General features: G+C 46.2%; 1 protein-coding gene across 1 annotated transcript in view; it reads right to left on the bottom strand.

The window, feature by feature from the left end:
- LOC306916080 (ankyrin repeat and BTB/POZ domain-containing protein 3-A-like) overlaps positions 1–18,411 on the bottom strand; it is a 214,217-nt gene that overhangs the window by 35,990 nt on the left and 159,816 nt on the right. Inside the window, exons 3-4 of the mRNA XM_079493809.1 lie at positions 6,130–6,373; positions 1,203–1,355 (exon numbers count right to left, since the gene is read on the bottom strand). Coding sequence (XP_079349935.1) covers positions 1,203–1,355; positions 6,130–6,373 — 397 coding nt within the window. The remainder of the gene's footprint in view (positions 1–1,202; positions 1,356–6,129; positions 6,374–18,411) is intronic.

Raw genomic sequence — 18,411 nt, 5'->3', positions numbered from 1 at the left:
TCTAAATGCAAAGCACAAAGTCTGTGCGTAAGATGGCCGGTGCACCCTGTTTTATCCAGACCACATACATACCCATGGATGCTAAACAGGCACAAGATCGTCTGGAATTTAAACCGTGTGGGAACTGCATGGTCTGAAAATGCAGCGGTTGGCAATTGCGATGTACCAGACAGTGCTGCTTTGCGCCGAGCCCTATTCATTATTTTTGAGAAAGTTTCCCAATTTTGTATCATACTACTAAGTCATCATTTTGAGAACGTTTCTGATTATAATGACTCCCAGGACCCCCCCCCCCAATAATATAATGGGCTTCCATAGATAGCCTAACTCGATTTTAGAGCGAGCACTTAGCTTTCTCAACAAGTAGTAGTATAATTAAGTGTGCTGGCACTCTCCCATTAGCACCATGCAGCTTAAAGCAATGAACTACCAAGTAAGAAACACGCAGCACACATTTGTAATGTTAGCATTGTGTGCGTGCGTGCATGCGTGCGTGCGTGCGTGCGTGCGTGCGTGCGTGCGTGCGACAAAGAAGAGTGAGACACTGAGACAGAAAGAGAAACAGACTGATAGAAACAGTCGAGCCGTATAGAGAGAGTGTGTTAGAGCAGTGGTTTTCAACCAGCGGTCCTTGAGGGGGTTCCAGGTGGTCCCCAGCATGCTAAATGATGGAGAGATGGTAACCAAATGGACCCTTATTATAGATCTTTAACTCTTGAGAGCGTAAGTAGGGATGCTCCGATCAGGTTTTTTGGGGCAGATACCGATCACTGATTGTTTTTCTCATGATTGGCCGAACACCGATACATTTTAATATTTCCAAAATTATTATGTCAAAACTGTTCCTGGGTGTGGGGGGAGGAAGGGGAGAATATTTAGGCCTGTCACAAAAATGCAAAATGATATTATGCTCTATATCTGATTGACATTTATACCACTTAAACGGTGTAAAAGATCAGTTTCTCCAGATAAAGTAAATTGCCGATCACAGATAGGGTAGATGCCGATTACCGATCAGTGTGAATATCGGTCGATTTGGCCGATCACCGATCCCTGGCCGATTATCGGAGCATGCCGGAAACCATTTCAATTTACGCCTTGATATGAAAAGGGTTGAAAGCCACTGTGTTAGATAGATAGATAGATAAATAGATAGATAGATAGATAGATAGATGGATGAAGGAATGTCATCATGTCCATACTTGAGCTGCCGTGGTTCACAGTCCACCCCGGGCAGGAGCAGCCGGGCGGCCTGTCTCACGTCGTCGCTGTCCACAGAGAAGCTTCGCCGGTGCTCTGTGTGGGCCACCGCCACCCGGATCCACTCCATCAGCGGCGGCAATACCAGGAAGGGCCTGCAAAGGGGGGGCGCGCACAGTTCAACCCAGTGTTAACTCATTTTGGACCTGAGGACGATTCTACAAATGCCTTCTAAATCTCTTAAATTTCTTTCTATGTCAGTCGTTCTCAAACATTTTCTTGTGAAGGACTCTCAAAAATATATGAAATTGGCCGCCGACCTCCATCTGAAAGTATGTTGTTCCAGGGACCCCCCCCCCCCCCCCCCCCCCCCCCAGAACCAAAGATTTGAGTTAAAAACGTTAGCTCTGAAAGAATATATTCAAACATTTGGGCCGCATTTACACAATCTTTCAAAAATAGCAGACCTACAAGCTCATCCAGACCTACAAGCTCATCCAGACAGCGCACGTTGATTCTTGGAATAGTAGAGGCTATGACATGACAGCGCATACATCCAAACAGAAAGAACAGTTATATGCATGTGCATATAACTGCAAAGAAAATAAATCGCAGTGACTGTTAAACTTGTTGTATCAGCAAACATTAAACTTTCTCATTAAAGATAGCCTTAGAGATGACTGAAAATGTAATTTCCACCGGCTTAATATTCATAATCTCCAACTCGGTTAGTCTGGACTGCAGAGATTGAGACCTCAAGGCTGCAAAGTGAAGCCCCAATGCTGTTATTAGCTACTTTAATCAAAAGCAGTAATGAATGAGTCATCCCCAGCTGACACGTTCATATGTCATCGTTTATTCTCATACCAGACACGGTGCACCTGTATATTTTCTAATCGCCCATCCTGTAAATTGCCTAATAACCTTCTGCTTGTATCCTTTCTCTCTGTGCCGCCGTTGCATCTTCATGTCAAACCCTTCCCTGAAATTCTAATCGTGACATGATGCCATATGATGCCGTCCTCGGAGAGCAGGGTTTATTAAGCCAATTTGTATTAACGTAGTGAGAAGGGAGTAGAGAGAAGGCTCACATCTCCATGCAATTATTACCGGTATCTACAATATCCAGCTTCAGTGGGCTGACTCAAGATGTTGAATTGCCCAAACTGATAAGTGTGAACCGAACGATTTGTTATAGCCATAGTTTATAGTGCCTCATAGATGCAGTACACCACTTATTATTCAATACTAATGCTAATTGCTAATAATAATCAGGCTTACATCAATGTACAGTATTGATGTTATCTTTCAAAAGAAGAGAATAAGCACACATCTTATGTAGTTCACCACAAAGGATAATCAAAGCAGGAGAAAAAAAAAAGAAACAGCACTATAAAACTCCCTATAGTTAAAGAACATAATATTTCTCTATGTTAATTTGTGCGACATGGAAGGTTCTTGATTGGAGCCTATATAGATTGTTCCAAAAGCCCAAATGCACGAGGGCTTATCTGAATAAAAGGAGTTAAGTACCGTACAAAGTCATACACCTAATTAATCTATTTGTAACCATGATGCATTGTGTTTCACTGGCCAACTTCCTGGGCACCAACCATGCAGTTTCCTCATATACAACAAACAATTTACTCTTTCTACACCTACTGTCTGCCAGAAATTCAAACGCTGGCAAAAACAAAACCACAGGCTTCTTCAGCATCTTTGGCTGAAGAGTGACCGGGCCTTGATAAAACTTGTGTTTGACATATTTTCCCCATATTCTGGGTTTCAAAGAAAGAGCTGGGCTCAGTCTGGAAGGGAAAGAAACATTGAGCCAGCTGGACATGCAGCGGTGAGAGCCAATATACATGAGTTTATGTGTGAAGATTACTTCTAGTCCCTTCTGTGAATCTTGACTTTATACACAGCGACATCAAATAATAAAACACCTCAAAGACAAGTGTATCGTCTTTAATCCATTTTGGGCGGGATCCCTTTTGGTGTTAGCATTATGTTATGCTTTAGCTATTGAAAAATAGCAGATCTACAAGCTCATAGCGCGAGTGGCGCGCTACGAGCTTGTAGGTCTGCTATTTTTTGAAAAATCGTGAAAATATTTATTTCAGAAAACTGGAGGATTTAGAATATCTATTTTGAGGTCAGGCCTACATGGGTTAATCTTAGCATGTATCTCCGTCATCCCTCTATGATGTTATTCAGTGCGTCTACCTTCTCTCCTATCCCACACACGTCTTTGAGCAGAATTCTAAGTAGAGCATTTTCTCTCGAGGGACCAGGCAGCAAAGCAAGCCACCATGCTGACATTGTCACTCTCAATCCGGCATTCCCTGACTGCTCCGGGGTCACCACCACCACAGCATTTTATCTCCTCTCGGTGGAGAAGGGAGAAAGTTTGGAGGAGGATGTGTCCATCACAGTGCCCACCGGGCTCCATGCATGGGAGAGAGTCAGGACATACAGTACAGTACAGTACAGTACTACCAGCCCACGCAGTGCGTCACAGACTCGCCTCTGGAGTTTATATTAGTTAAGTATTAATAAGTATTGTAGGGCCATCCGTATCAACCCTTAAGGTCATTCAATCATTGCGCCGCTGATGATGTGCCGTGAACTGACAATGGGAAGGTGCCTGCAAGCAGTGGTGGGAAAATAACTCACATTTTGAGTAAAAGTATCTGTATCTGCTGCAATATTATAGAAATACTCTGTTACAAAGTACAATTCAGGAATTCAAAAAGTGCCTGAGTAAAAGTACGAATGTATTGGCACCAAAGAGTACACCGACATGATGTCACTGATCACATGACCCCAAGTTCTTGATCTCCATTTTTAGGCTAAACAGAAGGAGGGACTTTTTATTATTTCCAAGAAAGTACGCACATCTCTAAAAAAATAATTCAGGTGCTGAACAAAAAGATACGTACAGGGATCAAAAAGTTACGTACAGGGATGCAGTCCGCACACTGTTTAGCAGCTCCCAGAGGTAGTTTTATTTAAGTGGGCAATTCCAATACAAAAGGTTTTTTGGCTTGCCTCTAGCCCGGGTCCCGAGGATGGAAAATAACCGAAGCGTTGCCTGTTGACGATGGCGCCAATAAGAGCCGGTAAAAATCATTATTAAACACTATAAACCCTTATCGCGTCCAATCTCGCCCTAGGCGATCTGTGATCATACATTTATCTTGCCCAATCTCGCCCTAGGCAGTGAAACTGTTAATGACATATAGTTGGATGTTGAAAATGAGTGGTAGTAAGTGTACTTACAGTAGTAACGTTCCACCACTGCCTGCAAGGACACACACGTGTGCCCACACAGTGGGTGCATTTGTAAAGCTACAGTATAGCACTATGTGTACTACGTGTAGGCGTTTTCACAGCCTACACACGTTGCGTCACAATGAAAACGTCTCTGTCGTACATGACATTATATCATACTGTGTACATTTCGGCCATTTGGAAATAGCCGATCTACAATGCGCCGCATTGTGAGCTCGTAGATCGTCTATTTTCAAAAGATCTTTATACATTTGAAAACTTAAATGATACATTCTGCATAATGCATACTTTTGGTACTTTAAGTACATTTTGATGCCCATACTTTTGTACTTTTTACTCGAGTACATTTTGAATTCCAGACTTTTTTTTGGTTCAGAGTAAAAGCGGCCATGTTTTCCCGGCACACCAGAGCTCCTATTTTGAAGGAATCCCGGGAATGATTGTGTTAATACGTTTTACTTTAAGACATGCACAAGTATACATTTAACCACCAACTGAAGGAAAAGAAAGGAAGGTTTCACTCGCCGTTCAGTTAGCAAGTATTGATCATTTTACTTAACCCATTTAGACCGGACTATAGATTCTACAAATGTGTTCTAAATCATGAGAGTTTTCTGAAAAACCTCATGTTTCTATATCGGTGGTTCTCAGACTTTTTCATGTCTAGAAGGACCCTAGAATTATCTGTACTAGCCATTACCCGTTGTGAGATATTGCCCCCCCCCCCCCCCTTGTGGCCGCAGGGGGTACTGTGCCCTGAGCGCATTTTTAATTCACTAATAAATTAATTATTAATCTATAATTTGTTAAATTGGAAAAAGGGCTTCGTTAAGACCTCCATATTATTATGGTCAATGCCTGTGTGAAAAGTGGGAGTGATTGGTGCAGGCAGTGAGGAGCTACAGCAGTGTTTCTGACACACATTCAGACACACATTCAGACATTTGGTTAATTATAGTATGATGATGATGATGATTATAGTATGATTTGGCCACAGACCCCTAACTGAAAATATGTTGTTTCAGGGACCTCCCCCAGAAGCGAAGATTTGAGTTAAAAACATTCGCTCTGAAAGAATATATATTCAAAGATTTGCACCACATTTTCACAAATTTTCTAAAATAGCAGATCTACAAGCTCGTAGATCTCGGCGTAGGCACTCGGTGCTGCGCTACGAGCTTGTAGATCTGCTATTTTAGAAAGAGCTTGTAGATCCGCTATTTTTCAATGGCCAAAGTATAACATAATGCTTAAAACACCAAAAGGGGTGTTGTTGGGAGCTGTAAAAACTTTTGTGTACTTTTTCTCTATTATATCTATTTATATATCATTATTTCTATTCATAGGAATAGAAATAACAGTGATGGGTCGCACATACCAAGAACTGCTTTCGTTTTTATTCCAGACAAACAAACGTTTCGGCTATCCAGCCTTCATCAGTGGATAGCCGAAATGTTTGTCTATTATTCATTATGCAAGAATAAAAACTAAAGCTGTTCTTGTTGTGTGCGACCCCCCCATCACCGTTATTTCTATTGCATGATTTGAACGGGTAACACACCATGAGTCAGAGCGGCGGTGGTCACAAAGAAAAGTGATTCATTCATTAGGAAACAGAAAGGGGTTTTCACTCGCCGTTCGGTTTGCAAGGCGACCTTGGACGGCTCCACGTTGGGGTTCTCCCACTCCATCTGGGGACAGTGCATGAAGTAGCAGAGGGTGTACAGGGCCTCGGGCTCCCATTGCACGGAGCCGTTGTTGGCCGCCGTCGTCTGGTGGTGCTGGTGGGGGTGGTGGAGGGGCGAGGGGGTGCCGTTGCTGGGGTGGTTCTTTATGTGCATCGGCTGCAGGTGGTGCATGGCCCGCGACACCAGATCACCTGGAGGAGAGAGAGAGAGAGAGGGAGAGGGAGAGGGAGAGGGAGAGGGAGAGGGAGAGGGAGAGGGAGAGGGAGAGAGGGGGGGGGGGGAGGGGGAGAGACGCAACAAACAGACACGGTGAACAAACAAACAAACAAAACGTGCCTTAATTGTGACACAGATTCAACATCTATTTTTAAAGCAGTGACACAAAATTAAAAGTTCTTCTGAGACGCATGCGCGCGCAAACGCATGCGTGCAGCCGTGCGCACACACACACACACACACACACACACACACACACACACACACACACACACACTCACACTCACACACACACAGGACCTGAGTGGAAACAAGATCGCAAGGACTTTTTCTTTCGTGATATCCTTTTAGACTAAGTGTTTGACTACTCTGTACTGTTTACATTTCTGAATAATAAAGTAATCAATCAATCAATCAATCAATCAACCAACACACACACATTTAACATCTTTATTTGCATTCACATTTTACAAGAAATTCTTGAACACAAACAAACACTCTACAACAAGTGCTTCAGGATACAGATCACGGGTACAGAAAGCATCACCTTCTCCATATATGGCGACTGCCAATTATTGCAGACACTGAACAGAATTTTGCCGATGCCTTAGCTCTTGGCTTGGGCATGCCTTGGGATATGTATTGGTCATTATCCAGTGGTGGAAAAAGTACTACATTTCTTAAGTAAAAGTAAAGTATAAATACTGTAATATAAAACTACTGTTACAAGTAAAAGTCTGTAATAGTGACGCTGTTCTGAGCGCAAAAATGCAGCATCTTGGACCTGCAGTCTTTCTATCAGGATAATCAATTACTTTATCGATCTAATTACTGGAATTCGGTGGAATGATGGAGGTTCCAGGTTAAAGAGAAAACCGAAAAGTACTACTGACTGCATTATTTAAGTTGCATGCGCATGCACACACACACACACACACACACACACACACACACACACACACACACACACACGCACACATACGGTGGGGGAGGATATGTATTGGTCATTATCCAGTGGTGGAAAAAGTACTACATAAGTAAAAGTAAAGTATAAATACTGTAATATAAAACTACTGTTACAAGTAAAAGTCTGTAATAGTGACGCTGTTCTGAGCGCACAAATGCAGCATCTTGGACCTGCAGTCTTTCTATCAAGATAATCAATTACTTTATTGATCTAATTACTGGAATTCGGTGGAATGATGGAGGTTCCAGGTTAAAGAGAAAACCGAAAAAGTACTACTGACTGCATTATTTAAGTTGCATGCGCATGCACACACACACACACACACACACACACACACGCACACACACACGCACACGCACACGCACACACGCACTCTGTCTCTGTCTCTGCTTTGACTTTATATTTTACATCTATAAAAATAGCAGCGCTGTCCTCTGAACTCGTTTGATTATTCATGCTGTCATGCTGTCAAAAAACAGAATGCAAGAACAAAAGCAAATGCAGGATGACGTGGCATCTCCTCCACCCTGCGCCTACAATACCGTCCATCTGTCTTATACTGAAGGTTGTTGCTGGAGTTCACAAGCGCTCATACAAAACGGAACACGCGGCTCACGTCACTTTGCACTACAATTCCAGGGATCTTAAATGACAGCTTTTGAGAAACTTAAAAAAGGGGGGGGGCGGGGGGAGGGGGAGAAAGCATGGTTTCCATCTCTTAGCGACTTAACCCATTTTGAATATATATTCCAAATTTGCGCCACATTTTCACGATTTTTCAAAAATAGCAGACCTACAAGCTCATAGATCTGCTATTTTTCAATAGCTAAAGCATAACATAATGCTTAAAACACCAAAAGGGGGTTCCCACCCAAAATGGGTTAAACCAGGGGTTCCCAAAATGGTAGATCGCGAAGGGTGTGCAGGGACGTGCTGGGCCCCTTACGATATAGTATAGTTTCTCCGTCGCTAGATAACGGCTTGCTTCCGCTATGGTGGGCGATTCAAATGTTTTCCCTCCGTCCACTTCCATTCTAAGCGCGATCTTTAGCACGTTTTTCTCGGAATTGAAACTCAGATGGAGGTGTCGTGATATCGCGACCTTGCGGTTACGATATCAGCGTTTCTGATGAGAGCGATGGTGACCCACGGTGGCTCGAAAATGGCCGACAACTACTTCCGGTTCACCGGGGCAAATCACAGGTCCTATATCAGCTTGAAGTTCGAACCCACAAAAAAAGCTGATCTACAAGCTCATTGGGAGCTTGTACGTAGATTGTCATTGTATATTTTCGGTAGTCGTTGCACAATAAAATATATACAGTAGGGCTTGAGAGATTAACTAGTGACTAACAAAGACTATATGGCTAACCTTCACAGACGTTGTTTTTTGATGTATACGTATTGTCACTGCCAGTTTAGTTTGATTGTACTTGTACTTGGAATAAACCAGTACAGTGCAAAGACTTTCACCTCCAGGCACAGGGGAACAGCCTGCGTCCTTCAGGCACTGTGTGGAATACCGTGGGAACTGGGAAGTATAAGTAAAAAGGACGAAATTAAGGACTAACTAAAGAAAGAACAAACCACCAAAGCAAAGTATAAAATTACTTTAATTCCTGCTGCAATTTCACAACAACAGCCTCCCTACTCAGAGGGAAACCAACCAAGAGTTGGCTCTCCCCCTAAGCGCGCACACACACGCAAAAAAGAAAAAAGAAAAGAAAAGAAATAAGGAACTCCAACATCACAGTCGTAAATAATGGACACACCCTCCTCCTTCCCTTTTGACACAACAAAAAGTCAGTAGAGATCAATTTCAAATTGGTGGAGGGGCCAAAGCAATCAGTTGAGGTTCTTCAAAGGTTTTCAAGGGATTTGTCACAAAAGCTTTGTATACAACAGATGATACCGCTGTACCAATTACCTCTTCCTAGCCTGTTTTCCTTTTATTTTTTTTCTTTATCCAAGAGAGCTAAATGTGGTGGAAAGTAGCTAAGTATATGTACTCAAGTATACTGTACTTGAGTACAATTTTGAGGTATTTGTACTTTACTTGAGTATTTCCAATACTTACTTCTACTCTATTACATCTAAGAGGCAATTATTTTCTTTTACTCCATTACAATTGTTTGAAAACTTTAGTTACTAGTTACGATTTTGATTATCATTACAAAACATACCGTAACCACTTCAGCCGACGCATTGTGAGCTTGTAGATCTGCTATTTTCAAATGATTTTTACACAATTGGAAACGGGACATTCTGTATAAAGAGTATACTCCTATACTTTTGGCACATTATGTACATTGTAATACTTTTGTACTTTTGCTCAAGTACATTTTGAATTCCGAACTTTTCCTTATTCTTCTACAGAACATTTCTACATTGCGTTGTCGGCATGACAACATGGCCGCCCGTCTCCCTTTACTGTAATTTAATGGTCCAAGCAGCAGCACTACCATGGGGTGACGCTCCATTTCATCTGAATTAATCACAGAGACCAACCTACAGCACCGTCTCTCTCTTTAGTCAGGGGATATTAATACAAACTGGGAATACATTTCTTACCCAGTCTGTCTACTAACACATCCCACATTGGTTTCTATTCAGCCACCCTAGGGGAATTTTTGACAGCTGCTTATGGTTGGGGTACCATTAACAACTACGTACTATAAGTCAAAAAGTTCTAAATTTCATTACACTTTAAGTAGCATGTGACGTGTCAAACTAGGGGGTTTTCATGATTCTGAACCCATTCCAAGCATTAGTTTTGCACGAAAAACACTCCATGGGCTACATTCGGCCATATCCACTTGCCCAAATGTGCTGACCTTTTGTGATGACACATTTGTGTTTTTAGCCCCAGGAGTGTGTTTCGTGCAAAACTAATGCTTGGAATGGATTCAGAGTAGAATCCAGCTGAATACAAACCATAGCAGAGAAACCATATACCATAGAAATCGAATAGAAACCACTGTGGGATATGTTAGTAGAGTAGACAACACCTTTACAAACACATTGGTGAAGACATATATCTTGGTATAAAATTATTCCCAGATTTCACATTATTCTGACAATATTCTCTGACTACTTCCCTTCTTAGAGGGACTTGTTTCAAGGCCAGAACAGTGTCGATTTCGTCTTCAAAATAAGATCTTTTTTCTTTTTGTATTACGCAAGTTTAAAAAGGTGGGTCTTGTTTGTGCTTTTGAACGTGGTGAGTGTGACACACACACACACACCTACACACAATATTATGTGACAAAAGCATGAAGGGCAGAGATGAATTAAACATGTATTATTTACCTAGTGTCGTGATGGAATATGGGTTTTGTGTGTTAGTGTGTAGGCAAGTCACCTGAAGAAGCTGTCCTTCCTTACTCAACGACACAAAACACTGTCTGGCACATTTGTACTAGAGAGTTTGATATAGATTGGCTGATTCATCTGTCTGGGTTGATGCCAGTGGCGGAAAGTAACTAAGTACATTTTTGAGGTGTACTTTACTTGAGTATTTCCTATTTCCAATACTTTTACTTCTACTCCACTACATCTCGGATCCAAATATTGTACTTTTATTCCACTACAATTTTTATACAGATTTGAAAACTTGAAATGGGACATTCTGCGCAATTTAGTACTTTTACTTTTGGTACTTTAAGTACATTTTTAAGTAAATGTTGAATTCCGGACTTTTACTTGTAGTATTTCTACATTGCAGTATTGATACTGCAATGTAGAATGATAAGTAAAAACTTTGAGTACTCTTTCCCCCACTGGGGACAGCTAGGGGTTAATGAGATTGCACTGAATCCTTTGACCTCATTCCTCGTGCAATGCTTGCTGGCTATATATCACCCTGCTCCATTACACCTTAAACTATCGCAGCAACAATACAGGTTTAATTTAATACCGTAATAAGTTCTCCCCATGGTGTGTGTGTGTGTGTGTGTGTGTGTGTGTGTGTGTGTGTGTGTGTGTGTGTGTGTGTGTGTGTGTGTGTGTGTGTGTGTGTGTGTGTGTGTGTGTGTGTGTGTGTGTGTGTGTGTGTGTGTGTGTGTGTGTGTGTGTGTGTGACTGTGTGTAGACAGGAGACTGACTTCATGTCAGATGTAACTACAGCCTATATATCCTGAGATGATGATGATGATGATGATGGAGCAGTAGTAGGAGATTCAGATGGGGAATCTCTGTAGCTACACAGTGGTGGGAAAAGTACTCAAGTAAAGGTCTGGAATTCAAAATGTACTTTGTAAAAGTACAAAAGTATTGGCATCAAATCAAACAGCGGATCTACAAGCTCACAATGCGAAGCATTGTGAGCTTGTAGATCCGCTGTGGAGTAGAAGTTAAAGTATTGGAAACACTCAAAAGTAAAGTACAAATGCCTCACAACTGTACTTAATTATAGCACATTTTGGGTGGGAACCCCTTTTGGTGTTTGTAAGCATTTATGTTATACTTTAGCTATTGAAAAATAGCAGATCTACAAGCTCATAGCGCGGCACTCGGTCTGGGGAATCTCTGTAGCTACACAGTGGTGGGAAAAGTACTCAAGTAAAGGTCTGGAATTCAAAATGTACTTTGTAAAAGTACAAAAGTATTGGCATCAAATTCTTCTTAAAGTATACCGAAAGTACTACTCACACTATGCAGAATGTCCCATTTCCAAGTTTTTAAATGTATACAAATATTTTTTTAAACAGCAGATCTACAAGCTCACAATGCTAACTAGTAACTAAAGTTTTGTTAAGTATTCGTTCACGAAATACTTCACTCTATGGGATGTTTCCCTTGCGGAGCAAAAGGGCAGAAACTTCATTAATATACTCCCGCAGTACATATTAATCCATGTATGTACTGCGGGTTTAAGACTGACGTCAGACGCCCTGCTTCTCGAAGCATGTAGTGAGCGCCTACGTCATAGCGTCTTCATTCGCTTTCCTTCTGCCGAGCTGTTAGGACAGGCTTCTGTTTTTGAGTCAAGTGTTTTGGGCGATTTATACCTTGAAAACCGGATAAGAGTTACAAACTCGAGTACCGTAAGGTTCCCTAATACCTAGACTTTCTTCCGACAGAAACTTTTCACGAAAAACTCTGCAGAAACAAAGCTCCACGGTCTGAGTAAGTTCTAGCTAGAACAATTTTAAAAAGACCGCCTTTTCTGACTAAAAGGCTAGTGCTAGCTACAGCGTAGCACCGCGCTAGCGGTTAGCTTAGCAAAGCTCTACACTTTTTCTCGCTAGCTTCTCGTTTCGGGGCTAGGACGCCCGCTACTTTTGGCTTAGCTTTTCTCTCCACGAAGGTTCTACCCTTTTTAGTTAGCTAGCTCGTTCGGGGGCTACGAAGCCTCTTACTCGCTAGCTAGCTCCAGCTTAGCACCGCAGCCGCGGTTTGTTAACGAGGGTAAGAAGCCCTTTCACTAGCCTAGTTTTCACCTTTAGCTACGCGGCCGAGAAGCCCTTAGCAAGTTAGCTTTCTCCACGTTAGCGGACACCGACGCCCTTTCACAAAGTCAGCTAACTCCTGGACCCCTTCACGACGGAAGACTACCAGCATGTATTCCCCGTCGAAGGAGTCCGCCGCCGCCGCGAGACGCCGCCGCAGAGGCATTGTTCTACGACCCCAGAAGAGATGCGCTGTGGCGGGATGCGGCAACACGATGTCGGGCACCGACAATCACCAGGTATGTCTGTACTGCCTCGGCGTACAGCATGCCCGCGACGCCCTGGATACCGAGGACTTATCCCATTGCCCTAAATGTGGAACAATGGACGTAAGGTTCCTGAGAGGAAGACTGAGGCGCGTCGAGGAATTCTACAAGAAGTACGAATTCAAAGACGGCCATGCTCCGGAATCCTACGAGGACCCCGGGCTCGATGACTATACCCAGGAACCTCCACGGGCCAGACCGAGGCAAAGGCTGGACTACAGTCCGGTTGCACGTAGCACCCCAGCTTTGCCGCGCACAGGAGACGCTCGATCCAGAGGCCCCGCTCTAGCGCGGCCTATACCGGCTCCTCGTAGCCGCGCTACAGCCACGGTCTCCTCCCAGGCAGCTGCAGACAGGGCCGACGAGGCCCGCTACGAAGCTTGTGGAGCCAGACCAAAAGCGGCGCCAAGAACGTCTACCATTGCTCGCCCTCTCATTCCTCGTCAGGTAAGCACCGAGGCTCGACACCCAGTAGCTGGGCCTCGCCACGAGATGCCAGTTATTGTGGAAGGGCGCTCCGCCAGGCCGATAGCGAAGCCCCGTCTCCGCACCGCGGCCTCCACTACCATGGCAGCCCGCCTAGACCCCTCTCCACCACGCAGCACAGGTCCTGTGCAGCACTGGGCTGTTCTTGAAGAGGGGGAAATCGACTATGACGAACTCCCCTCCCCCCAGGAGAGGAACTACGATGAGTATGATGTCATAGACGAGGGCTACTACCGAGAGGACGGGCGAGAGCAGGACTACTCGGAGGAGGAAGACGAGTATGTCTATCGTCGCCAGTTCCAGGACGGTGAGGACTTCGAGATGGAGGAATTTCCTCCCCTCGTCGTCAAACAGGTGGTCGAGGCAGTACACCCACCACCTCAGCCCCTCGCTGATCTCTCCAAGGATTCTTCTACCTTGATGGAGATTTACAAGAGGGCTGCGATCCGCTGTAACCACACCTGGGAGGAGGTCGCTAGCGAAACGGTGCTGTTCGAGGGACGCTCTGAAGACAACCTCCCCCCTCCTGCACCAAGAAAGCAAGCCATTCCTCAGGCCAAAGGCTTCGTGGACACCATGACCAAAGCCTGGAATAACCCCATGGCCAAGACAGAGGCTATGCACCGCCGTGGCAAGGGGACAGCCACTGAAATGAAGGGCATGGACAAGCTGAACCTGCTCAACATGCCTCCCATGGACAGAGCCATGGCCTCTTATCTGGCCAACCCCCAAGCCCCCACTGTGATCCCACAGGACAAGGAGCCAGTCTTCTCCAATGCAGCCGACAAGGAAGGGTCAAAGGTCAACAAGTGGCTGTATGACCATATGACCTTCGTCGCCAGGGGACTCAACGCGGGGTCTCTCCTCCATGGGTCCATGAAGGCTCTCCTCTTGACGATGGGCAACATATCTACCCCAGAGAACCTGGCTGAGATGCGCCGCCTGGTACACGAGCAGGCCCAGCTCCAGTACAACATCACCAAGCACACTGGAGCGGCTCTGGCGTCCTGCATCCTTCTGGAGCGGATGAGGTGGGTGAACCTCGCCCCTCTCCCAGATTCCGTCAAGAAGGACATGGTGGGGAAGAACATATCACACGAGAGCCTGTTCCATGGGGTTCTCGAGGATATGTCAGTCTCCATCCAGAAGGCGGAGACGTCAAATAAAACTATGAAGGCCCTCCAGCCACTGGCTGTCAAGAACCCAGTCGGCCGCCCCAAGGCCAAGCGTCCCCCATGGAAGCCCAAGGCGGACGGAAAGGGCCCACCCAGGCCCCCGAGGGACTACTCCGACGACAGGCAGCGTCCACCACAGGGTCCACGCCCCGACCGCCGCCGCTCCCCTCCGCCCTACAAGCCCAGAGGAGGAGGACCCAGAGGACGAGGAGCCGGGAAGCGGAAGTGACCCGCATGGCGGGTCCCTGAGGGGGGTCAGAGCCTCACCCCCCCATTTTCTCCCACAGAGTTCAAGGCCGGAGGGAGTGGTCACGGACCTCACCTCCGAGCCGGCGTCGAAGCGCTTGAGGACGTGTGTACAAACTGCCATGGGCAGCAATGTACACACGTACCAAAATGTTGTTATGTGCAATTCACGTGCAAGTGTTCAAAATGTTTTTCTTACATTAAAGATTAAAAAAACACAAAAAACAACAAAACGAACTCTGAAGGGCATATGCCCACCTATGGGAGAAATAACCCATTCTGCATCAGCACAGGCTGGTGCAGTCCAGGACCGTCACGCCAAATTTCTTCTTCACTACCCGAAGAAACCACTAGAGGGAGACATTCCACACAAGGTGAGTCTTCCCCTAGGCAAACCGTTTCAACGTGCCCACAAGCCACAAGAAGACGTCACCAAACAGGCGGGCCTCCCCCCACACACGGGGAACCCCCTGTCACGTCATCTGTTGAAATGGCGGGAGTGCGGGGCATCCTCATGGATCATGCGCACTATAGCGACCGGATACAGGCTCCAATTCGCGTCGAAACCGCCCACTTTCGAGAGAATCTTATTCTCTCAAGCGAGTGGACAGGAAGCAGGCATTCTGCGGGAGGAGATCACATCCCTCCTGCAAAAAAGCGCCATCACGGAGGTTTCTCACAAGCAGGAAATGAACGGATTTTATTCCCGCTATTTCCTGGTGAAAAAGAAAGGCGGCGGGCTGAGACCTATTTTAGATCTCAGAGCCCTCAACCGCTATCTGAAAACCTTCCGCTTCAAAATGTTGACACCACCAGTCCTACTGCGATCTATCCGCAAAGGGGACTGGTTTACGTCAATAGACCTACAGGACGCTTATTTTCACGTTCCAATATACCCACCGCACAGAAAATTTCTGCGCTTCGGGTTCGAGGGGAGAGTGTACGAGTACACGGTCCTCCCCTTCGGAATGTCACTGAGTCCGAGAGTCTTTGTAAAATGTACAGCAGCGGCTATCGCCCCACTGCGACAACAGGGCCTTCGTCTAGCAACTTACATAGACGATTGGATCCTATCTGCGGACTCTCAACAAGAGGCGCTGTCACACACACACGTAGTGCTCAGCCACCTCCGCTCTCTCGGGTTTCTAATCAACTACGAGAAGAGCATGTTAACGCCGACACAGTCAATAGACTTCATCGGTATAACCCTGGACTCCGCCTCTTACAGAGCTCGTCTGAGTCAAGAGAGAATAGACGCAATGCTACAAACTGCGACATCATTCAAGAAGGGACGCTCGATTCCCTTCCATGTATGTCTCAGGATGGTGGGGCTTATGGCTTCTTCAATCCATTTAATCCGCCTGGCCAGGCTACACATGAGACCATTCCAGCAATGGATGAACTCTCTGCGTGTACCTATGTACCGTCGCCACCAACGGGTAGAAGTGACGTCACACTGCATACTAGCCCTGAAATGGTGGACAGACAGACGGATCCTTTCAGAAGGCGTCCCCATGGGGAGACCTCTGATCAGGAAAGTGGTCACCACAGACGCAAGCATGACCGGCTGGGGAGCCACGCTAGAGGGTGCCACGACCAGGGGGGTGTGGTCGGAGCGCTTACGCTCCTCCCACATCAACTATTTGGAACTGATGGCGGTTTTCCTCGCACTGAGGCAATTCGAACCGCTCATACAGGGCTGCCACGTGCTGGTGAGGACAGACAACACAACGACGATGTGTTACATAAACAAACAAGGCGGTCTGAGGTCCCCCCCTCTTCATCAGTTAGCTCGAGAGCTCATTCTATGGAGCGACTCTCGGCTGCTGTCCATCACAGCATGTCATGTCCCCGGTATTCTGAACACAGGAGCAGACCTGTTGTCCAGAGGACCTCTCCGCTACTCAGACTGGTCTCTACACCCACAGGTAGTCACACAGATCTGGAGCAAGTACGGGACACCCAAAGTGGATCTGTTCGCCACAGAAGGGAACACAAAGTGCCCTCTCTTCTTCTCGATAGAGGGGCCATCGACGCTGGGACTGGACGCCCTGTCACACCGATGGCCCAAAGACCTACTCTATGCATTTCCCCCACTGACCCTCATTCCTCCCACTCTGGACAGGGTGAGGATTCAGGGCCTGACAATGCTCCTAGTAGCCCCAGCCTGGGGGGTCTGGAGGTCGGAAATAACTCACCTCCTCTACGACCAACCGTGGCGACTCCCTCTACGAGTGGATCTTCTCACTCAAGCAGGTCGGGAGATCTTCCACCCTCGCCCAGGGGACCTAGACCTATGGGTCTGGCCCGTGAGAGGGTGATGTTGTCTGACGTAGGTCTCCCTCCGAATGTCATAGACACAATTCAGAGGGCAAGGGCTCAGTCAACAAGGGCCCGCTACGACACGGCATGGCGCGTCTTCGAGCAGTGGTGCTCAACATGGCCTACCCAGGTGGTCCCCTACCAAGCGTCAGTAGTGGACATTTTGACTTTCCTACAGGAATTCCTAGACAGGGGTCTAGGTCTCTCCTCAGTCAAAAACAACCTGGCAGCAATCTCAGTCTGCCATGTGGGGTTTGATAACGAGACGGTATGGAAACACCCTCTCGTTAGGCAGTTCGTTAAAGGCGTACGAAGGGAACACAGGGTCAACAGATCCCTGGTCCCCTCCTGGGATCTAACGCTGGTCCTGAAGGCTTTAACCATGGACCCCTTCGAACCACTGTCGACAGTTAGTTTGAAGAACCTGACACTGAAGGTAGCCCTCCTAGTTGCCTTGACAACTGCTAAAAGGGTCAGTGACCTACACGCCCTCTCGACCTCGCCAGAGTGCATGAGGTTCGATGACAGGTCAACCAAGGTCACCATCAAACCTAACCCAGCCTTTATCCCCAAGAACGCTCTCTCTGTGTGCGTTCCAGTGGACCTACAGGCTTTCCACCCCCCTCCTTTTGCTTCAGATGAAGACAGGAGGCTAAACTGTCTCTGTCCAGTAAGAGCTTTACGCACATACGTGGACAGGACGGTTCCCTTTAGGATAGGGAACCAACTATTTGTATCCTGGGGTACCAGGACCAAAGGAAAGCCTGTCACAACGGTTAGTATCTCCAACTGGATAGTGCAAGCCATCCGCCTGGCTTATACTAGTCAGGGAGTGGAGCCCCCACAAGCGCTGAGGGCTCACTCCACAAGAGGCATGGCAGCATCCTGGGCACTCTGTAAGGGTGTCCCAATCCAAGAGGTCTGCACCGCTGCGAGCTGGTCCTCTCCCTCAACATTTGCCACATACTATAACCTAGACGTGGCAGCGCCCTCGGTGGCGCACGCAGTGTTGGGGGCTGCCGCACCATAATGGACCTATTAGGCCATTAAACCATGTGTAATCACATGAGTCTAGATGCCCTGGCCTATAATGGACCTATA

Source organism: Electrona antarctica (assembly GCF_951216825.1).
Source record: "Electrona antarctica genome assembly, chromosome: 23".
Taxonomy (NCBI): domain Eukaryota; kingdom Metazoa; phylum Chordata; class Actinopteri; order Myctophiformes; family Myctophidae; genus Electrona; species Electrona antarctica.
The sequence above is the reverse complement of the archived record's forward strand: the minus strand, read 5'-3'. Positions and strand labels throughout refer to the sequence as shown.